This window comes from Sapajus apella, unplaced genomic scaffold, assembly GCF_009761245.1.
Source record: "Sapajus apella isolate SASKATOON/1434 unplaced genomic scaffold, GSC_monkey_1.0 scaffold49, whole genome shotgun sequence".
Taxonomy (NCBI): Eukaryota; Metazoa; Chordata; class Mammalia; order Primates; family Cebidae; genus Sapajus; species Sapajus apella.
In genome coordinates this window covers 7,480,889-7,505,019 of record NW_022436989.1, presented here as the reverse complement: position 1 = coordinate 7,505,019, position 24,131 = coordinate 7,480,889, and the positions used below count along the sequence as shown (strand labels likewise).

Here is a 24,131-nt window from a genome sequence, read left to right as displayed (position 1 = left end):
TGGCACAATCTTAGTTCACTGCAGTCTCTGCCTCCTGGGTTCAAGTGATTCTCCTGCCTCAGCCTCCCAAATAGCTGGGACTACAGGCACACGCCACAACGCCCAGCTAATTTTTTGTATTTTTAGTAGAGATGGGGTTTCACCACATTGATCAAGATGGTCTTGATCTCTTGACCTTGTGATCTACCTGCCTTGGCCTCCCAAAGTGCTGGGATTACGGGTGTGAACCACTGCACCTGGTCAAAATAGCACATTTTTAAGAACGATAATAGTAATAGTGAAATCATAATCTGTTACTGCACTGCAGAGTACAAACGCTCGGCCAGCTATCCAGTTATTCCAGCTAATATTTGTGTCACTATTTATACCACCTAAACATAAAACGAATGCTTGCAGAAGTTCCACTAAAATTTCAAAAGCATCATGCCTGCCTGTCCACTGAGAATAGCAGATTTCCCTCAGTTCTTTACCCCTTTCTTCACTGTTCTGAAAAAGAACAGAAATTACACTGTCAAGTTCTAAAAGCATTTGCGGTAATCGTTGGAAAAAAGAACAAACTTCCTCAATTGTTTCTAATGTAACAGATACTCCTGTAACAGGTACTATTTTACTAAGCACATATATAAGGCACAGGAATTGCAGAGTGTGTAGACAGCTTGGGGATTTTTCTCTAAAAGGCTAGAAGCAACAACTTTCATTTTGGAAGAAAATTCACCAGACACAATGTAAGCCTGGCCATGACAATACTCCATATTTAATCCTCACTTCTCAGTTATAGTGTGAAATTTTACAGCCAAAATTTCTGCATCAGCTTTATAAGGCGGGAAGCCTACAAATTCTCCTCTTAGGTTATGAGACTCATCAACCTCATCAACACAGGCAGGTGCCCCTACATCCAGTACATCGTCACTGATACTGGAAAAGAAGTGTGAGTCTCTCACTTCCATGAGAGTTTCTTCCCTACTACGGCGCTCACGGCTCTCTGGCATCTGTTTCTGCTGTGTTTTTGAACAAAACAATGTGCTAACTGCTGTTGTCTCAAAGCGCTGTCTTAGGACCTCTTCACCAGAATTTATCCAGCATTCGAGCAGCACTTCAACGTTATCTGGAGTAAAGAGACCTTCTGGGATTTCATCAGCCTCATGTCCCCTCCAGAGGTATGTTTTGCTTTCCCATCAGAGTCCAGATTTCAAATAGAGATTTTAGGCATCCTTTGTTTTCCTTCTCTTCAAGGGTTAGAGGTAAGATGTCCTCATCTGGCCCTTCACCCACTTCTTCACTGGAGTTCTGAACCTTGCTGTTGTTGGTTTCTTTATGTTTTTGTTCTTGTTTGGAAGTTTCATCAACATTCTTTCATTAGTTTACTGTGTCTACTACGTGGGTTGTTCAAATGACTGGTAAGCTCAAATACTGTTGGTATTGCATTACGGCGAAGAACTGTCCTGTTAAGGACTACTTCTACAGATTACAGATGTCTCAAAATGTCTGGCACATAATCGATCATGTTTATTTAGCTGATGAGGTGTTTTATCTTCTAAGTCTGCTCTCCAACAATTCAACCACTTCTGGCATCTGGCCAGGTCCGGTGGCAACCTAAAGAAGGCCAGGGCGGGCTGCGTGCTCTTCCAAATGTAGTTGGGAGCACTGCGGAAGTTCGGAATCGTGGCCCGCCCGCCTCCTCAAGGTAATCAGCCCGCCTGCCCCCGTCAGGACCAGAGAGAGCAGCCATGCCTTCTGACGCAGGGGAGGAGCAGGCGGGCGAGAAGCCATAGGGGCCAGGAGGGGCGCCACCGTCTGAGGCTGGCTGGGGACGCGGCTGCACAGCGCTGTGAGCGGCCGGGAGGACCTACTGCGCCACCGCTGCTGCTGGTGCCCCTCCTGCCGGCCGGGGACGCTGCCGCCTCCTTCCCACCATGCCTGTGAATCAATTTTTAAATCAAGAAGTATTTATGTCTTCCCAGCCTCTAATGACCTTTTTGAAAATGAAGTTGCAAACACATTACACATTTCAGCTCCAGAGAAACTCCCCAAAATATCTAAGGGCGTGTGCAAGCTTTTCTTCTAATCTGATTTTTAAACGGAAGCATCTTATATTTGATACATTATTTGATGCCTTTTAAAAAATGAGTTCTAGAGCACATTTTCCATAAAAATATATAAATATGTGGTTGTACAGTAAAATGTATAAGATACCTATTTGTGTATATGTGTGTATATGATACATGAATATAGTTCCTCTCTATTCTTTTTCTTTAAATTCTTCATTATTATGTACCACTTCTTAAAATGGCATAGGGGATGGATTGGTAGCTTTGGCTGTTTCTGGCTGATGTTTTAGAGGGCTACTAAAATGTGCAAAGAGGTAGTCACAGACAACAGTAAACTAACTAGATATTCAATGTGCTCTTTCAAATGTGTATTTAAGGACACAAAATCTTCTCTGTGGAGACAATCAGCACATTGTAGACTGTGACTCAATTCATGCTAGCAGCCAAGACTTGCCTCTCTCAGTAGACCAAAATTATTCATAAACCATCATGTAAAGAGAAGTGAGCAGTCAACCAGGAGACCCAAGGGCACAGCTACGAGTCCTAAGTAGCAGGATCAAGTCTCACACTGCTCATTATGAAGACGGAGGGTTTCTGCCTTCATTTATTTTAGGATGCAGCTTAGGTAAGGTTGCTGGCCATATTTCTGTTATTTTGATTCCAGCAGAAGATCTTGTGCAGATTCACAGAACACATTACTGTAACATCGCTAAGAGGAGAATTGGGTCAATGCAATTTAGAGGATCAAAATAGCTCTACTGTGAGAGTAGAAATTCTGGTTTATTGGAGGGTAACTTTTTTTGATAGTCTCAAAGTTTAAAAAAAAGCTTTAAAACCAACTTTATTAAATAGGAATTTGAGAGATTTTTTATTCTATGCCTTAGAGATCAAATGGTTTTAGGGTGGGGTGGGAGGCAAATGCCAAGGGTTTACTGAACTGCAAGGAACTCCAAAACTTTTCTGTGCTTCTCCTGAAATACCCTTGCTTTGCATCTGAGTCTTGTCTAGACCACGTTAAATGGAGTCATTAGGCTATTTATATGTTTTATGTACTTGAACTCAGAAACTAATTTTTTTTATTAGGAATTCCTGACTTGGGGATACTTGCCTGAGGGTTTCTCTTTTTCGTATGTTTGAAAATGCCAGTAAGGATGAATTTTTCCATGATTTGGAATTGCCAGGGATGATGGACTTCTAAGGACTGAAATAACCAATCGTATTTGTGCAAGGCTCATTGTTTAAATACTGTATTCTTCTTATAGGATTACTGTTTTCCTTAAAATAATGTTTCTGCTAATGAGTTTTAATCTAACTTCAGTGCTGTCTGTCCAAGACTGTCCTGAATTAAGTGATTTTAAGGGAGAAAGTCTATCAATTTAATTTATTTGCATTTTATAGATTTAAAAAAAACTCATGAGCATATAAATCTCTCCTATATTGTTTACAGTGTTTAGATTATAGCTTATATATAAATTTCTCCTATCAAATTTCTTCCATTTTGTGACAGTTTTATTAACCAACAGACTCCACTGCTGATTTATCACCAATGATAGTAAATTTTTTGAGAATTTAAATTTACCTACAGTAAGTAACAGCCATTAATAACTTGATCTCTTTTTTAAATAACCAGAGCCTTGGTGTAGGCGAAAGCAAACAGGTCAGGCCCATCTCTGGGCTGGGTAACCTTTTTTTGTCACTGATCCTGCCCTTAAAGTGAGTTAGGTTATTTACTTGGGGTCCACAGATGAGCTAAGGGGATTAATTAGTCTGTGAATGTCCTAAAATTCAGTACCACTGTGAGTGTATGTGGATTTTCACCCAATTTTTATCAAAAGAAGTTTGTGGTGTAATGGATAGGTGGGCAGCAGAGTGGGCCCTGCAGTGAGACTGCCTGGATTTATATGCTGAGGGGGTTTCTGAGTGCTATCCCAAATATGGTACCTTGGCATATTGAATATTTTAAGCTGAAGAAATTTGAGAAATGGCAGGTTCAGGAGGACTCTCTGGCTTTCCCTTGAAGCAGGTCATAAGACCCTCCTGTGAGAGACACTCTCCCTATACCCAGAAAAATGGAGCATTCATCTCCCTTAAGATGGAGACACTGAGAGGAGTCGAAGGAACAGGCCTTGCTCAGTTTCCCCCAGTTTACCACCCTTAGCGCCTACCCCTCTGCCTTATCACATTTTCCCATGACTTTTCATCAAGCCTAGTACAACAAAACACTCAGGTTTAATCCTTTTTAATGTATTCATTTCTTTATGAGGCCTCCTATGTCACGTAATACTTCTATTACGTACATTTGTATGCTTTTCTCTTGTTAGTGTGTCTTTTGTTACAGAGCCACAGCTGAGAACCTAGAAGGGAAGAAACAAAAGACTTTTTTCTTTTCCTAAAATCCTAATCCACTACTTAGCTAGGTGACTTCAAACAAGCTACGTAACTTCTCTCAGCTTCAGTGTTCTCAAAATTGCAGAAATGATCTTATAGGACTGCTGTGACGATTAAATGTGAGAATTTTGTGGCCATGGAAAACGCTCAATGAAGTGGCAGGCACTTAACCAGCGGTCAGTAAACTTTACTAATTACATCACACAGTTGGCCCTCCATATCCACAGCTTCCATATCTTTAGATTCAAGCAAACTTGGATGGAAAATATTTGAAAAAAGTCAACACTAAAAATAGCAATACAACAGCAATATAGCAATAAAGTTGTTATATTAATTAAAAATATAATAACTATATAGCATTTAGGTTATATTAGATATAGTAATCCAGAGATTTAGTATATGGGAGGATTTATGTAGGTTATATGCAAATACTACACCAGTTTTTATTAGTCACTTGAGCATCTGTGGATTTTGGTACCTGAAGAGGTCTGGGACAAATTTCCTAGGGATACCAAGAGGTGTCTGTAGTCTCAAAATAATCTGTAACCTCCAAAAAGTTAAGAGGCACTGGTGTATGATATTTTTAGAACCGTGTTTTAAAGAACAAATCAGTACTTGATTTAATAAGTCACACTCAAGCCTAATTAGAACAGAAATACTAATTTGCAAAACATACAGATGCATATTCATCAAGAGGCAGAAAGGCCTTATAAATAGCTTTGAAAATGTGGAAGGTCAATTTGCATTGTTCTTCCATGGGAGAAAAAGAATCTACCAAGTCTCAGGTAAGCCTCCAAAAAATTATTTCCATTTGCCCATGTCTTCTGTACCATCCAAGCTTGTCTTGAAACACTGAAATAAATTTCAAGGTGAAAACCTAAATTTAACTCTGCGGTTAAGTCCAGTCCTCTCTGTGGTTGTGGGTTGTGGATTTCTCAGCATTATTATTTTTTATTTTTGTTTTTAGTTAGCATGGAAGTCAAAAGTTACAAAAGCAATGAGATTCTGCATCTTTTAATGAAAGATAAAACAACAATATAAACATACACAAATTTACAGAGAAAGGATCAACTTTAATACATTTGGAGTAAAAGGTGTTTCCTCTTTAAATATGGTATAAAAATAAATGCAAGAAACATTAACGGAGAATGTACAGACAACAGACAAAGACATGAGTGTGTTTCTGACTGTGGATACATTGGTGAAATGAAACTTTCTGTGCTAATTTATTGTTTAATAAATGTGAAGCCATATGTATACTTATTGATAAATGCTTTTTGTCTTTTACAATTCTTCCAGTTTGTGACTGACTGAATTTTCAGTGAACTGTGTGTCTAGCAGAAGCTTTAAGAGAGAGGGAGGGGGGGGAGAGAGAGAGAGAGAGAGAGAGAAGGAAAAAAGAAAAAGTTTTACTTCACTTGAACTTGTTAAAAAGGAAAAAACACAGATCCAGCATAGTAGGAGGAGAAAGAAAGCAGACAACGGTTTGGAATGGAGGCATCGAGATGGTAAAGAGTCCACTGGAGATGGAATGTACACACAAAAATAACAATTTAGGTCCTTTGCTCATGCAACATCTTGGTCTAATGTCCTCTGCTCCAGGTCACAACAGCGAGCTACAAAGTATGTGCAATGATTCCAGTCTGCATCCATGCTACAAGATGATCCGTTTAGTAAGACTGAACAAGGCTTGTTAACCTCTTTGACGTGAGAGATTTCCCCTGAGAAAATACATAAAACAAGAAAAAAGAAAGAAAATCAAGCATGATCACTGAAAACCTGCTTAGTAGTAGCAACTATTTATTGTAACTGATTTTTGTGTAAGGGTCAAAACTGAACCCTTTAAGTCCATCTTAGTTCAAACTTCATGACCAACCTGCCTTCCCCCCTCCCGCCACTGACACATCAAACAAAACTATCCTCCCTCCCTCCACCCTCCTACCCTCCCAAGTCCTTCCGCCCCCCTGCAAACAGACTGATGGTTTCACAGCACAGATCAGCAAATCATAAAACAGATCCATAAATGTTCCATCAAGGCTTAGCAATGAAGCAACACCTAGGTTCCCAACTGGTTATAAACACGTTACAACGAATCTTAGTACACTGCTCTGAAAGGTAACAATGTGAGTGCATTCTTGTTCAGTGGTGGAAATTAATGTCACATTTATAAATATCTAGAACTGTAGAAGGTATGTATGATTTAATTAAATAACATTCAGTTTTTGAGGGTGTGATTCATGAAACTTAAAACTGAATCTGTCCCCATCCCACATAATAATGGAGTAAAAGGTGCCAATTATACATCTGAAGATAAGCCTCTATTTGTTCCCTGCTTCCAGCTGTTGATGTCTTCCTGTCCTTTTCCACTTGACTTCTTCCAACCCTAATCCAAGAAAAAATCTCATCTATTCTGATTCCACATATCATACGATTACATAAAGGACATATTTATGTTTTAGAAATCTTGTAAGTCAACACTGTTCCTGTTAATTACAAGTACTCTAGAGAGATAAGAAATTGGAAATGTTTGATTGGAATATAAAACTGGTGGTTTTGGTTCCATCTCTTATTTTTTATGTTCTATTATAAAAACACGTCAGTTATTTAATGGATTTTTGTATATCTCAGAAGATAAAATAATAAGTAAAAATAAAAAATTCGAAAAACATATATTAGTAATAAGTTAAAGTCATGGCAGTAGTCTTGATTTGCTACCTGATGTGGCTCAGTTTTAGAAAGAGGTCAGTGGTGATGAGACTATCATCTCTCATGGCCACTGTCTTAGTTTGTTTGAGCTGCTATGACAGAACACCATAGACGAAGTGGCTTATGAACAACAGAAATTTATTTCTTATAGTCTCAAGGCTGGGAAGTCCAAGATCTAGATGCTTACAGATTCTTTGTCTAGTGAGGGCCTTCTTCTTGATTAATCAATGGTGCACTCTCTTGTGTCCTCAGATAATGGAAGAAAGAAATAAGCTCCCTGGGACCTATTTAATAAAAGCTCCTATTCATAAGTGCTTCATATTCATGATCTAATTACCTTCCAAAGGCCGTGCCTCCTCAGACTGTCACCCTAGAGGTTAGTATTTAACATGTGAATTGGAGGGGGGAGGGGCACAAATAGTTCATAGCAGCCACGTTTTGGGAAAAGAATGACATGTTTAAGAAAAGATTAGTAATTCCATAACCAACCTTTCTTTACACACCGTGTATTTACTGATAAGGCCCTTTTGCCGACACAAACAGCAGCAATGAAAATCATGCACCATTTTCTTTTAGTTTTTTCTTAATTGGGAAAAAGAGTCCTCAACTTAGCTTTCAGCAACTGGGAGTAGAAGATATCAAAGTGTAATGTTGGTATTTCCTGCTAGGCTTACGTTTATTCACTTTATTGGAGAAACGGCAGTAAGAGATATCATAGTTTATTAACAAGAGACTGCTTCAAAAACAAAATATGCACTCCTGCCTGCTCTGGTCTGAATGTTATTTCCCCTCAAAGCCCATGTGTTGAAAACCTACTCCCCAGTATGATGCTATTAGGAGGTGGCGGCTTTGGGAAGTGATCAGGTATGGGGGTGTAGCTCTCACTAATGGGATTAGTGCTCTTTTTTATTTATTTATTTTTTTGTGATGGAGTCTCATTCTGTTGCCCAGGCTGAAGTGCAGTGGTGCAATCTCGTTTACTGCATCCTCCGCCTCCTGGGTTCAAGCAGTTCTCCTGCCTCAGTCTCCTGAATATCTGGGATTACAGGCATGCACCACTACGCCTGGCTAATTTTTTGCATTTTTAGTATTTTTAGTAGAGACAGGGCCATGTTGGCCAGGCTGGTCTTGAACCCCTGACCTCAGGTGATCCGACCACCTTGGCCTCCCAAAGTGCTGGGATTACAGGCATGCTCTTATAAAAGAGGCCCAATAAAGCTTGCTTGCCCCTCCCACCATGTAAGGGTACACTAAGAAAATGGCTCTCTATGAACCAGGAAGAGGGCCCTCACTGAACACAGAATCTGCCAGCATCTTGATCTTGGGCTTCTCAGCTTGTAGAACTGTGAGAGACAAATTTATTTTGATTATAAGCTATCCACCCAGTTTATGGCATTTTGTTATAGCTGACTATAAAGGACTGAAATGCTGCCCCTACTTCTACGCCTATTTCCTCATCTGTAAAATGAGGATAATTATAGTACTTTCAAATCTTGTTCTGAAGACTGATACAAGTAAATTGCTTAAAACTATTCATGGCTCACTTTATGCACTCAGTTTACGTTGGCTATTACCGTATTATACTATGGTTATAATGATTACTACTATCACTATATGCTGTCTTCATTAGGATACCGAAATCCAGAGTCACTATTCTGACTCTGAGAAGGACAGAAAGGCACAAACAAATGGAAAGCTAAAATCATACCGCTTTTCTACCTGAATCCTGGGCAATAAATTAATCAAATGATGTTAAAATAAAAAATATTTAGTTCTTAAATACAATGCTATTTCCCGTGTTTACTACTGTAGTCTCTATGCTATGAATAGAATTGTATACACATGTGCATATATACCTATTCTGAGAATGAATAATTTATCTTTAAAAAGTGCTTACTCAGCTGGGCATGGTGGCTCACGCCTGTAATTCCAGCACTTTGGGAGGCTAAGGCGGGCAGATCACTTGAGGCCAGGAGTTCAAGACCGGCCGGTCCAACATGGTGAAGCCCCGTCTCTACTAAAAATAGAAAAATCAGCTGGATGTGGCGGGGCACATCTGTTAGTCTCAGCTATTTGGGAGGCTGAGGTGGGGGAATCATTTAAACCCGGGAGGCGGAGGTTGCAGTGAGTGGAGATCAGGCCACTGAATTCCAGCCTGGGCCACAGAGTGAGACTCTGTCTCAAAAAAAAAAAAAAGTGCTCACTCTCTGTGGGATAAAGGAAGGTACACATCAGTCAGTAAATGTTGGTTGAGGCACAGGAATAAATTTGTAGACAGTGGAAGACTAGGGGAAAGTTGCTAATATAAAACTGTTTCTTTTAAAACCACAGATGAATGTGATTTGGTTTAAAATTCTGGGGAAAAAAGTGAAATAGTTATACTGAAATTGGAAGCCATCTGAAACTCAGATACAGTCATTTTTTAAATTTGGACAATGAACTCTACTGTTGCCTTTATCAATTTGATAAAAAGAAACATGGTTCTCTTTCTACAGTTTTGTTTGTTTTTATTTTTTCAAATATCCTCAAATCCTCAAAGCTACTGGTACTTGACCTGGTATAGGCTTCATTAAAAATTGGATATGATACGAGTTAAGCCTGACAAGCTCTTGTCCCAGGAAATAATTAAAAAACACTTTTTCATAGAAGCCCATAGAGAAATGCAGGCCCAAAGTAAACCCAGAGCTTTGTGATATTAGCATAACAATGGGCAGAAATGAGACAGGTGTATTTTAACAATAAAACTCTGTGTGGGCTGGGTGCGGTGGGAGGCTGAGGTGAGCAGATCACCTGAGGTCAGGAGTTTGTGACCATTCTGGCCAAAATGGTGAAACTCCGTCTCTACTAAAAATACAAAAATTAGTCAGGTGTGGTTGCACGTGCCTATAGGTACCAACTACTCAGGAGGCTGAGGCAGGAAGAACTGCTCCAACCAGGGAGGTGGGGTTACAGTGAAACGAGATCTCACCACTGCACTCATCCTGGGTGAGAGAGGGAGACTCTGTCTCAAAAAACAAACCAACCTCTGTGTGTGGTATAGATTTATCAAATGTGCAATAAGGATATTTGTTTTGTATATTGAGATGACTAAAAGGCAAACCAGGGTACAACTAACAGTTAAAAGATCTTAAGTACATCACCGAGGTCAAAGCAGACAGCATGAATGCCCCATAGGCCATCTGGATTGGAAGGTTTCCATCACTCGGATCTATTTGCAAACCATGTGCAAATCCTGCTTTATTCACATACTGGAAAGGAAAATGCATAAGCCCTACTCTAGTGCACACAAAAAACGATTGTGTGTGTGCTTCTGGTTGCTCACTGTATTGCAATGTATGAAGTTAATAAGAACACGGGTCACTTCCAGGAAGTACACAGGTAGGGACACGGGTCACTTTCGGGAAGTACACACGGTACGGTATTTGCATGTCAGCCATTTTGTAACAATTATTTTCAGTGCAGTCCCTTGGATGCTGCATGAAACCAGTCCCAGCCAATGATCTTTCCCTAAATTTTCCAAATGGAAGAATCTGAGAAATCGTTTTTTTATTTTTTTAATTTTTGAGATAGAGTCTTGCTCCATCACCCAGGCTGTGGTGTGACCATGACTCACTGCAGCTTCAACCTCCCAGGCTCAAGTGATCCTCCTGCCTCCACCTTCTGAGTAGCTGAGACCACAGGTATGCACCACCATGCCTCGCCGATCTTTTATTTTTAGTAGAGATGATGTCTCATCAGGTTGTCCAGTCTGAGCTCAAACTCCTGGGCTCAAGTGATTCTCCCACCTCAGTCTCCCAAAGTGCTGGGATTACAGGTATGAGCCACTGTACCTGGCCAAATCTGAGAAATTTTTATAGCTAAGTTTTAAACTCTTAATTCTGGGAATTAAAAAGGCTAACAAACCCTCATCAATAGCATGTTTTAAAAATCAAGTTACTTACAATAATTCAATCATTCTATGTGAATAATACTTATTTTTAATCCCATGATTACATGCTATGTGATTTAAATATTCCTGTCAGAGTCTAAAGGAAACAGATTATAGTAGAAGCAAAAATCTATAGCGAAAGATGAATATACTCAGAAAATAACAAAAACTCAAGATCCTAGGAGATTTTGTGATATCTAGTTAATGACAATATGCTAGAAAAAGAAGCATATAATCAGTTTCAGGACAAAATAAAGCTGAGGCTTCAGCTGGCAAGTAAGTGAATAGAGAGCATCATCCTAGTCTGTAATATAATAATCATATAAACAAAGAGTTCTCCAGCGTGTCACAGTAAAACTTCCCCTCCACCAAACCAATTCCTTTCTGTCCTCAATGGTTTGTAGAAACTTTGTTATAATCAGGGAAACACCCTCAAAACAAAAATAACAACCTATGTATTTGCCCTTAACTTTTCCTAGTGAACTATAAAAAGTATACATTTTACCTAACTTTTAAAAAATCATTCTTGGCCCGGGTGCAGTGGCTCACACTTGTAATCCCAGTACTTTGGGGAGCTGAGGTGGGTGGATCACTTGAGGTCAGGAGTTCCAGACCAGCCTGGCCAAGATGGCAAAACAGTTTCTACTTAAAAAAAAAAAAAAAAAAAAAAAGCAGAGCATGGTGTTGCATGCCTGTAATCCCAGCTACTCAGGAGGCTGAGACAGGAGAATTGCTTGAACCTAGGAGGCGGAGGTTGCGGTGAGCTGAGATTGTGCCATTGCATTCCAGTCTGGGTGACAGAGTGAGACTCTGTCTCAAAAAAAACCACAAAACATTCTTGGTCTTAAAGTAGCAACAGAAAGTTGATGAATAGGAGCCCTGAGAGCCTGGGGCATTAGGGAGATGGAAGCAAATTCCTACATTCCTCTCCTGCAATCCTTTCTTCACAATGTAAGTAGAGAGAAGCTACGTTTGCTTGAGTGACGAAGCCCACATATTTTATTGCTGTCATAAAAACACACAGTATGGCTGGGCTCAGTGGCTCACTCCTGTAATCTCAGCACTTTGGGAGATCAAGGTGTGCGGATCACCTGAGGTCAGGAGTTCAAGACCAGCTTGGCCAACATGGTGAAACCCTGTCTCTATTAAAAAAAAATACAAAATTAGCTGAGTGTCATGGCAGACACCTGTAATCCCAGCTACTCGGGACGCTGAGGCAGGAGAATCACTTGAACCCAGGAGGTGGAGGTTGCAGGGAGCCGAGATTGCACCACTGCACTCCAGTTTGGGCAACAAAAGCAAAACAACATCTCAAAAAAAAAAAAAAATCAGTAGTCTCTTCCAGTCTACAGGACACTGAAGAGATTAAGCAGAAATAAAGGGCAGATTTTTAGAGGGTGTCCACGAAACAGCTTACAGAGAAGAGAGTTATCAGCATCTTTTAGATTTTTTTTTGAAAAAAAATTTAACCTCCATTTGCTATCCTTTTACAATTCCTGCTTGTTTGTCGTCAGCCATTGCCTCTGAGTCTCTGCCATATGCTGATGTAGACTCGGACATATATTCTTGAGTGCCTGGCAGGCTGCAGAGACTATGGGGAGGGACTGGGAATAAGAAAGGTAAAATCTTGTCCTTGCCTTTCCACTGGTTTATGTGATCCAGCTGTCTGGCCAGATGCTCCATCCCACAGCTATGTTAATAAAAAGAGCTGACCATATGATGGCAAAATGAGATGCTACTGGACCAGAGACAGGGAGTGCTTTTAGGAGTCTGAGCTAAAGGATGTTATCCATTTGTTATTTTACTCTCATTTTGAAAATTGTCGCTGGGCGCGGTGGCTCACACCTGTAATTCCAGCACTTTGGGAGGCCAAAACAAGCAGATCTCGAGATCAGGAGTTCAAGACCAGCCTGACCAATATGGTGAAACCCTGTCTCTACTAAAAATACAAAAATTAGCTGGGTGTGGTGGCAGGTGCATGTAGCTCTGCTACTTGGGAGGCTGAGGCAGAAGAATCGCTTGAACCTGGGAGGCGGACATTGTAGTGAGCTGAGATTGCGCCACTGTATGCCAGCCTGGGCGACAGACTGAGATTCTGTCTCAAAAAAAAAAAAAAAAAGCCTGTTTTTCCACTTATTGAACCAGGGATAAGGAGTGCTGTTAGCAGAGTCTAAACTAAGGGATGCAATATGTTTGTTATTTTACTCTCATGTTGAAAATGTCTCTGTTTCACTTATAAATACAAACATCTTTGCCTGGATTTCAAAATCCTTCACTACCTGTGTTCTGTGGCCTTTCAAACTCTTCACTGTTACCCACAAAGTGGTTCTTTGACTGACCTTTGTACCTCCTGCTGTCTCAGCTAGCCACCTGTCTGTGTTTGTACCTGTTCAGACCCTACTCACTCTTCAAAGATGAACTTCTTATCTATGTCCTTGCTGAAGCGTTCTAACTACCCCTAAACTCTGCCGGTTCCCTCTCTGAATTCTTCTCGCTGGTTGAACCTGCATTAGTGCTTTTCTATGCCTTCCTATATGATTTTGTAAGTCACCTGGACTGATGAATAAGCAGACAGCTGTTGAACATTACGATGATCGCAGTCTCCAAATAAGTACTTGATTATCTGCATGACTGAGCTCCTTGGCTGCAAATCTCATGATGGGAATGAACTTATAGAAATCAGGGTAATGAGATTCCAAGGTCTTGGGAGAAGTAACTTTTAATTTGGGGGAGGCAAGGCATGGTGGAGTGAGGGATGGGGGTCATTGGTCACACCCTAATTGTTAACAGATTGACTAATCAAATCTGAATCTTTTCAAGTAGGTAGGTGTTAAGGAGAAACTGAAGCTAGGCTAGGTGTTTGGGAAGCTCTTCCATGATTTAAATGAAACCGGTTTTCCCATGTAAACTTAAAGGGAATAATTTTTACAAAACTGTGGAGAGTAGGTGAGTTCCTAGGATGTTAAAGATAAGCTCAAATTCTTGAGATTTAAGATGGAAAGGAAAAGGGAAAGAGGATTCTGTAGTTAGTTTTAAAACTCTCATACTTAATGCTGAATGCTGCAAAAAATTCTAGCATTAGGTACTAAAGAGAGATAGCTTATGAACACACACACATTTAAGTACTGATCATTAGCTTCCTATGAGAATTGAGAAAGAATAAGTATAGCCAAATATTTTCATTTTCTTAGTTAAAAATATTTTTCCATAATAAAAGCAGCAAGTGTTCACTAAAGAAAATGAAGAAAACAGAAAAACGGAGAAGAAATAAGTATTACTTGAAATATGATCACTTACATTCTACTATGTCCTTTTTATACACAGATACATGTTTAAAAAATTTTTTTTTTTACAAAACTGAACTTATACTGAGCATGGTACTCATGAGTAACACGTATATTAAAGAGATTGCATTTTGTTCAATTACCCATGTTATGAATGTTTCTTCTAAAATAATATTGTTTTACCAACTAAATGCATTGTTGTAAGGAAATAAATTTAGAGAGTTGCAACCAAAATGGAGAAAAAATTAAGCATAGAATACATTTTAAAATTTCAGATTGCATTGCACATAAGGGAATGTATTGTTATGTTATTTCAGTTCTAGGCATATATAAACACACACAAATACAGTTTATACAGTAACCATATATATGTAAACACACATATACAAATACACACAAACACATACATATAATGTGTTGGTCAAATGCAGCTAATCTGGGCACACTGCTCATGGGTTAGCCTTGCTCTGTAAGGAACAGTAGAAAAATTAATATTTTTTAAAAAAATGTGTCAAATATGGGTATCATTAAAAAATGAAAGCCACTGCTTTAACATTTAATTTTTAATATTTGTATAATTTTCCAACAGTAGATATGTCTTGATAGATTTAAGAAATTCACAATTACTATACTTTCAGATTGTGTTCTATATTTGACAATTATATGATGCAACAAATATTTTTTATATGTGAGAACATCTGGACTTTCAAAGGATTAAATTACTAGAAGTTGAATTACTGATTCAAAGTGAGAGATTTTTTGAGCCTTTTGGCAGATTCTGTCAAATTCTATTCCAGAAAAGTGGTAATAATTCATACTTTTATGAACAGTATACAAGATCACCTATTTTCTAACGTTAGATCACCCTTTCTAATGCTAGATATTATATTAACAAAAAAATCTATTTGGAGGAAAAAGTGATTTTGCTGCTTTCTGAATTGTACTTGGCTATTAATAACAGTAGGTTTTCTTTTTTGTCTTCTCATATATGGATTTACTATTTGTATTTCTTTTGTTAAAACTGCCTATGTCCTTCCCTCATTGTTCTAATGGAGTGTTGCTCTTACGTAATTATATGTTTGCAAGGAACTCCCTGTAGACCCTATGTTAAATTTTTGTCTGTCATAGAGATGCTCATTTATTCATTTTGAAAAGGAGTTACCAGATTTGAGGACAGGAACTTGCTTTAAACAAAAGGTCTTTGGCTAAGTAAGGCATGCAGCAGTATTTGTGGTATCTCTGTGACTGAAAAAGAGAAAGATGTGCTTCATAACTAAACAACAATAACCTTCAAGGTGTGCTTTTCTGTCTTCCTCCTGTTCCTTATGGCCTTTTAATCAGTAATTTGGATGATTCGATTGATGAAATTCTGATAAAATGTATGTATGATCTACATACGATAACCTTGGTTAAAAGACTGAGTAACAAAGAAATACTTCAAAAATTATGTAAAGCTGTAAAAATGAGCTATAATTAACAAGACAAATTTAGTAGGAAGAAAGGTAAAGGGCTGGGCGCGGTGGCTCACGCCTGCAATCCCAGCACTGTGGGAGGCCGAGGCGGGCAGATCAGGAGGTCAAGAGATCCAGACCATCCTGGCCAACATGGTGAAACCCCGTCTCTACTAAAAATACAAAAATCAGCTGGGTGTGATGGTGTACGCCTGTAGTCCCAGCTACTTGGGAGGCTGAGGCAGGAGAACTACTTGAACCCGGGAGGCAGAGGTTGCAGTAAGCCAAGATTGCGCCACTGCCACCCAGCCTGGGCCCTGGAAACAGAGCGAGAATGAAAAAAAAAAAAAAAAAAGAAAGAAAGAAAGAAAGAAGGGTAAAGAACCAATGTACACTAAAGTGAATAAGTAAACAATGAACAAAGAATGACAAATGACAAAATTATGGAGATGTAATCTTAGCACATGAGAAAAAACAATCCAATTTTTAAAATATTTTATTTTAAGCCCCAGATGACATTATATACTGCTCTGGTTAGGGGCTACAGTGGGAAAGTTGATGCAATTTTCAGGTTAGATTTTAAAAGTGAGGTGATATTCCCACTTTATGCTGCCTGGGCCGCATCTCAAATATTATGTTTGGTTATGATTAGGATGATCTAATCTAATCTCAAATATTATGTTTGGTTACGATTAGCCTATTGATGATCTGGAGCACATGTACAAAGTGAGCAATCAGGATGATGAAAGAACAGGAAATTATTAAATGAGAAAACATTGGAAGCTCACTTTCGCAGTGTGTCACTAAGATTTAATTTGCTAGCCACACTTAAGATCATCTTTATCAAGTCTTTTTGTGTTCAGGCTAGTTTTCACAGAAATATCTTTTTTTTAATATTCAAATTTCAACAGCTTTATTTTTAAAAAGTACTTAAATGCAATATGCAATAAATTTAATTATAAACAGCTATGGGAACAAACACAATGGACTCTTACACCATATAATTCAATGGGTGGTTGCAGACAAGTGAGGACATAATTGGAGGGCAGGCTCTCAAGCTGTGACATTCCTGTGCTCTTGACATTCACCATGGAGAAGGCAGGGAACACTGGTATGTCTAGGGCAGTGGTTTTCAAAGTGTAGTCTTAAAATCAGGAGGGTCAGTGTCACTGAGAATTGGTTAAAAATGAAATTCTTGAATTGGAATCCATCAGAAAATGATTTAAGCAGATTTTGTGAAACATGGAGTCCAACAACCTGTGTTATAATGAGCATCAGGTGATTCTGATGCTCCTCAAGTAAGAACCATGGATGTTTAGAAAGGAGAGGTCAGCTGGGAATGCTTCTATTTGCATGATGAATTTTAACCTGTATGGTTTGGGGATGCTTATAACCAATGCAGAGCAGAGGAAAAGAATAATTCTAACGTAATCAGAGATGAGCTTACAGAATCTGCATTTGCCAAGCCCCTGGTGATTTTGAAGTATGGAAAGTTGAACCACACTTAGAAAAATAATGGAGGAGGTCAGACTTGGTGGTTTAGGCCTGTAATCTCAGCACTTTGGGAGGCCGAGGCGGGTGGATCACTTGAGGTCAGGCGTTTGAGACTAGCCTTGCCAACATGGTGAAACCTCCTCTCTACTAAAAACACAAAAATTAGCTGGGTGTAGTGGTGCATGCCTGAAATTCTATGGGAGGCTGAAGCAGGAGAATCACTTGAGTCCAGGAGTCGGAGGTTGCAGTTAGCCGAGATCGTATTGCTGCACTCCAGCCTAGGTGACAGAGTGAGACTCCGTTGCCAAAAAAAAAAAAAAGAAAGAAAAAGAAAATGAAAAATAATGAAGTAGAGTTTTCTTTTCTTTTTTTAATTTATAAATTTGTTTTTTATAGAGAACAGGCCTATTATGTTGGCCAGGCTGGTCCTGAACTCCTGGCCTTAAGTGATCCCCCCACCTGGTGCCTTGGCCTCCCAAAGTGCTGGGATTACAGGCATGAGCTACGGTGCCCAGCCAATGTAGAGATTTTAACTAAGGGAAAGAAAAAGAAAACTTGGGGGAGGTGAAATAAATCACACCTCCAAGCAATTCACCAGTTGTCGTCTAGAGGAAGGGCTTGCATTACTCTGTGGTGGCTTCAGGAAACAGAACTAGGATTAATAGTTGGAAGTTACAGAAAAGTGGATTGTAGAAGGGATTTCTAAGAGATGGAATGGTCTACTATCTAAGGGTACCACTTCTCAGATACTTAGGAGCTGGCAAATGCTTTATACCCATTTGTCACTGAACCTACAGAAAAGATTCTTGCAATGGACTGGGGACTGGACCTAGGGAAACAGGGACCTCTAAGTTCCTTTTCAATTCTGAAACTCCAAAAATGTTATCATTCTCAATATCTCCTGAAAGTACCTTGAAGAAAGTTTCTCTTCAAACAGCCTGCTCAATCTTTTATTCCTTAATTTCCATTTCCACCCACTTTCTTCCCCTTTTCTTCTTTCTAACTTTCCTACATGCCCAAGCACACAGCACCAGTGGTGTTATTCACACCGGCTCGCATTCCTTTCCTTTTTGTTTTTTAAAATTTATTTATTATACTTTAAGTTCTGGGGTACATGTGCAGAACATGCAGGTTTGTTACATAGGTATACACGTGCCATGGTGGTTTGCTGCATCCATCGCCCTGTCATCTACATTAGGTATTTCTCCTAATGCTATCCCTCCCCAATACCCCTCCCCCTGCTATCCCTCCCCTAGCCCCCCACCTCCTGACAGGCCCCGATGTATGATGTTCCCCTCCCTGTGTCCATGTATTCCCATTGTTCAACACTGACTTATGAGTGAGAACATGAGGTGTTTGGTTTTCTGTTCTTGCATCAGTTTGCTGAGAATGATGGTTTCCAGCTTCATCCATGTCCCTGCAAAGGACATAAACTCATCCTTTTTATGACTGCATAGTAGTTCCTTTCCTTATTTTTTTAAAAAACTAGCTCTCTAGTTCACTGCAGACAACTCCTTCCTCTTCACATCCACCTTACCTAAAAAAGTTTAAATGTCTAGCCAATAAGTATATATTGTATAGTCCAACCCGACCAGTAAAGAAAAAACACAAAGGCAAAAGTTACATTGAAAATAAAGACTTCTACTCTCTTTGTTCAAAGTGCTTTCCTAGCAACCAGTCATACAAGAAGCACCCTCCTGCGCAGAAGTCAATTTGCTTTACTAAAAAATCCTTTGTCTAGGTGCTCTGTTTCCTTACACCTCCAAGCCTTATTTCTAACGACGATTTACATTTTACAGTCAGAAAAGAGAAAGCTCTCACAATAATCTTTTTTTTTTTTTTTTTGAGATGGAGTCTCACATTGTTGCCCAGGCTGGAGTGCAATGGCACTCTGTAACCTCTGCCTCCCAGGTTCAAGCAATCCTCCTGCCTCAGCCTCCCGAGTAGCTGGGATTACAGGCACCTGCCACCATGCCCGGCTAATTATTATTATTATTATTATTTTTTTGTATTTTTAGTAGAGATGTGGTTTCACCACGTTGGCCAGGCTGGTCTCGAACTCCTGACCTTGTGATCTACCTACCTCAGCCTCCCATAGTGTTAGGATTGCAGGCATGAGCCACCGTACCTGGCCACAATAATCTTTTCTATCTCATATTAGGAATATATTCTTGGTAGATATTAACATGTCTGTTTTAGGTGAACAGTGTTGGTAATAGAAGCTTGTTATTCTCCTTTGTAGTAACTGAGCCCATGTGCATTGAGTAATTTATTTTTGGCTGATGAAATAGATGAAAAACATCTTTAATACCAACGTAAAATATGCCATGACCTGAAGAGGCAAAAAACTGATGGATGAACTTTTTTTTCCCCAGAAATAATAGAGCATTCTAGATAATGTGCTTTAAATTTCCAATAACGGCCACAGCCTATTTTAGTAATGGGTTCTGCTGGTTGAAATTACAGGTATAAGTGGTGTATTTAGGGTGTATTGTCCAATGTGTGCTCCTGTTTTTCTTAGATACTGGCCATTGACAAAGACAATGACAACAGCCATTAAAACATGGTGCACATTGAAGAGGGCATGAGATTTTGCCCAATCTGGGTTCGTGTATAGTATCAGCCAAAAACAAATGAAAAATGCAGCAGGGTGTCTGCAAATATACACATAATACATCCATGCTTATAGATGCATGCCATTTAGGGAAAGACATCTAATGTATAGCTATTTCGGATGGTCTGTTTTAGTGTTATTGCTTTCTGGGTATTAGCACAATTATGAAAAAGTAAAAATTACACCTACAGCTTGTCATCAGTATGAATGGCTTTCTTTTCTGAAAGATGGTTCATAAAAGAATGCTAATGAACACATACGATGCTACATGCATCTTTAGAATAAGCGAGAGAAAAGGAGAAAGTCATCTTCGTGATGACACAGGCTGCCTAGTTAGTGATCTCACAACTAGAAATAATTAATATATGACTCTACTTTTGATGGAAATTAAATTTGGATATCTTAATAAACCCAAACCTTATCAACTTAACTTCCATTCATCTTTTCCCTAGATATTTAAAACAAGCATAAAAATAATGTGCAAATATTACCCTTTAGAATATTGATGAAATTCTGCTAAACTCTTTTTCATTCTATTCAATGCTGTTTAACTCAGTGACATAATTGAGATTGAGAGTTGGCCATCTGCAAGGTACTTTGCCAAATGTTGAAATGCTGAGATTATATTACATATAAGAGATAAGTCCTATATCTCCTTGCCTTACTGAGCTACAATTTTGTACCCTAATATGAGATTCCGATCATTTTTGAATCATAATTCAAATTCAAATAGCTTCAAATAAAATCAAAGTGATAATGCAATATAATGAGCTAATGGTCATATAATATGAGTTCAAAGTGAGACTGTGTGACATTTACTTTTCTGTTGTCAAGTATTCCGGCAAACTTGGTTCAAAAATGGTTTGAAAAGTTTATTGGTGCTACAAGTCTTCTTCTTCCTTCATTTCTTCTATTTTACCACCCACGTTTTTGTTATTATCATCTGATGTGCAGATTACGACAGTAATCTGATGCTGCAAACATATCCTGAGATCCTCCTAGCTTGTCCTCACTGCGGCGTAGATGAAGATGGCCCATGTGTAAATCCAGAGCACAGGCTATGTCCTTGATTACCGTCTTCTGTGCTCTGCTTCTCTATCTGGCAACTTCCACAGTAGTCCTTGCCTGAATTTGCCGTCTTCAGATCCTCTTTCTGGTGCCACCTTTGCTCTGTCTCTCTCTCCTGCAGTGCCAGCTGCCCCACTATTTAGTAGATAGGCCGCTTGCTTAGGCCTCTTCCTCTCCCTGCCTACTCTGCACTGCTTTAAGAAAAACTATCATCATTTATATTAAGGAACTAAGTGGAAAGCCAGATGTGGTCACTGAACAGTTAACGTGCATGAGCAGAATGAACCAGCTTAGGCACACATGTTAGTAGTATCCCCGGAGTGGTAATTTGTGTTCATATCTGTCCTCTTGCAAAGTGTAAGCTTCCTATGAGCAGGGGCTTTGTCTTAGCTATCCATTCTGAGAACAAAGAGCCTGGCAAACAGTAGGTTCCCAATAACTGTTTTCTTTTTCGTTGTTGTTGTTGGATAAAAGACTCCAGTGGTGCTTGAATACATGGGTGCCCTTGGGTTGTAAGTTATCATACAGAGCCCCCAGGCTGGTCTCTGGCTGAGGTCTCATAGCTCCTGGCATAAACCCAAAACTTCATATTTATTGGAAGAGTACTGTGGGAAATGTGCTTTGGGAACAGTACTTTGGGAAATGCTATAGAAACTTATGTCCCTGGCATACGTAGCTGCAGGGAGGACATTTCCCACTTGGGGGAGTGTGTACTCAGCAGTCCCACAGCATTCCTTAGGAACCCCAGGGCTGCACTGGACACTCTATGACAAAAACCCATGATACAATTCAGGGCTCACAGAACTTGAGCAGCAACTTAAGAACTAACGATGCTACCAGGGGAAAAATGAAGATATATTGGCCAAACTAAATTAGGCTACATGGTCTGATACACTGCCCACTGATCGATTTACATCATGCTGCAGCGAAACGAAAATTGCTTTCTCAGGCAAGTCATCATCACCTCCAGTTTCAATAAAATAAGATGGATAGCCATATCTGCCAACTACAGAATGACAAATGAGATGGTTTCAGGTCCACAGCAGAAGAAAGAAGAGAAAAATAGTTCATCTTTGAGCAGACTTACTTCATGTGCTTGCTGGTAATATCTACGGTGGGGAAACTCAATGACCAGTTTATAAATTATTTTCACTGAAGGTGTAGTAGGAATTTTTTTTTTTAAGACAGCATCTTGCTCTGTTGCCCAATGGCACGATCTCAGCTCACTGCAACCTCCGCCTCTCAGGTTCAAACAATTCTCCTTCCTCAGCCTCTTGAGTTGGCGGGATCACAGGCAGGTGCCGCCACCACACGCGCCTAATATTTTTGTACTTTTAGTAGAGACAGGGTTTCACCATAATAGCCAGGCTGGTCTCGAACTCCTGACCTTGTGATCTGCCGGCCTCAACCTCCCAGAGTGCTGGGATAACAGGCGTGAGCTACCGCACCTGGCTGTAGTCGGCATTTTTCAGCAGAGTTTACCTATATTAGTGTATCTGTAATCCCAAGCAACAGAATCCACAGCACTCAACCACCAAAGAATATGCACAAAGTCTTTCTTTAAGGTAAATTCAGAGGCAGAGATATAAAATCAAAACTTCCTTCTCATAAATTCCCAGTCTGCTTGTGTCCTATGATGAATGTTTTGCAAAGCCGATAATCTGCTTCGTTATGACGGTGTTTATGTAAATTGAGGGTCTGACTCACTCCGTGGAGCGCTTACCATGCCTACAACTTCATTAGTATATACATCATCTAGAAAATGACCTTTCTGAATACTCTAAGGTTGTCTCTACTTTATTGTGGTAGAAACTGATATCAAGGGAAGTGAAAGTATGGACAGTCAAGCTGTCTTTTTTAAGCACAAAAGAGTATCACACAACCCGACACTTGATCAGAACTGAATACAGGTTGATGAATGAATGATTTAGAAACTAGTATAATGGTATATAAAAACAATGATATAAATGTAGCAGATGCCACCAGGTCAGTTTTCTTTATTCGTATTATTTAAGGGGAACAAATCCAGTGGCAAGTTTATACGTTTTCTTTTTAGGTGTTCCAGGACCCTTTCCAAAATAGCCTATTTACACTAATGTGCGTGTAGGTCCAATTATAAAGTCCAAAGTGCTCAGCCAGGAGTGACATGGCTCAACCCTGAACAGAACCAAGGTCCAGCCCAAACGTGCCAGGAATGGGCAGCTGAGGGACGGCCCAAGAGGATTCAATAATGTACTACCCTGCTCCTACCCTGGCTCCATAGCTGGGCTGGGTCTGTGTTTCCCAAATGTGGCATCTGTATTATTCACAGGTTTACACGGCATGCAGAGGGTAGTTCCCAGCTTACAGTCTTGGTGGCTATTAGAGGATGGAGTGAAATTTCACACTAGATTTTACATTTAATAAAAACCAAGTTAAAAATCATTTGACCGGCCAGGTGCAGTGGCTCAAGCCTATAATCCCAGCACTTTGGGAGGCCAAGGCGGGTGGATCACGAGGTCAAGAAATCGAGACCATCCTGATCAACAAGGTGAAACCCCGTCTCTACTAAAAATACAAAAATTAGCTGGGCATGGTGGCGTGTGCCTGTAATCCCAACTACTCAGGAGGCTGAGGCAGGAGAATTGCTTGAACCCAGGAGGCGGAGGTTGCGGTGAGCCAAGATCGCGCCATTGCACTCCAGCCTGGGTAACAAGATCGAAACTCCGTCTCAAGAAAAAAAAAAAAATCATTTGACCAGGGTCTGGAAACCATCCTTAGAGTCTTCAACAGTGTCTTAAATTAAACAATTTAAGTTTCCCGGAAAGTAGCTACAGTTCTTCACTGACTAAAGACTAATTGGTAGTGGAGGTCTGTTATTAATGGGTAATACACTGGTTTTGGAAATCAGGAATACAACATCTGAAGAATACAACATCTGATTTCCACCTTCCAGAATAAGTTATTTTTCCTTCTAGTGTATGCTCTTGCATTAAGGAAAAATAAAGATACAAAACAGAAAAAAAGAGATAGATACCTCTTCTCTTGTAAATTTACATTCCAGTTAACTAAGCAGTTCAATGGTTTATGAAAAGAAAATCAATATATAACTTGGATTTTATCATACTACAACCTATAAAAGCAATGAATAAATACATAAGCAACAACCTA

General features: G+C 39.6%; 1 protein-coding gene and 1 pseudogene across 13 annotated transcripts in view; both read right to left on the bottom strand.

Moving 5' to 3' along the window:
* LOC116525903 overlaps positions 1–3,213 on the bottom strand; it is a 4,175-nt pseudogene extending 962 nt beyond the window's left edge.
* A 2,221-nt stretch (positions 3,214–5,434) lies between these two features.
* The window catches only part of RGS7 (regulator of G protein signaling 7), a 533,759-nt gene continuing 515,062 nt past the window's right edge, over positions 5,435–24,131 (bottom strand). For all 13 annotated transcript variants that reach the window (XM_032242236.1, XM_032242238.1, XM_032242241.1 and 10 more), the window contains one exon: positions 5,435–6,157. Coding sequence is in view for 5 of the 13 variants with exons in the window: in XM_032242238.1 (XP_032098129.1) it covers positions 6,107–6,157 (51 nt within the window). In the remaining 8 variants the exon portion in view is untranslated. The remainder of the gene's footprint in view (positions 6,158–24,131) is intronic.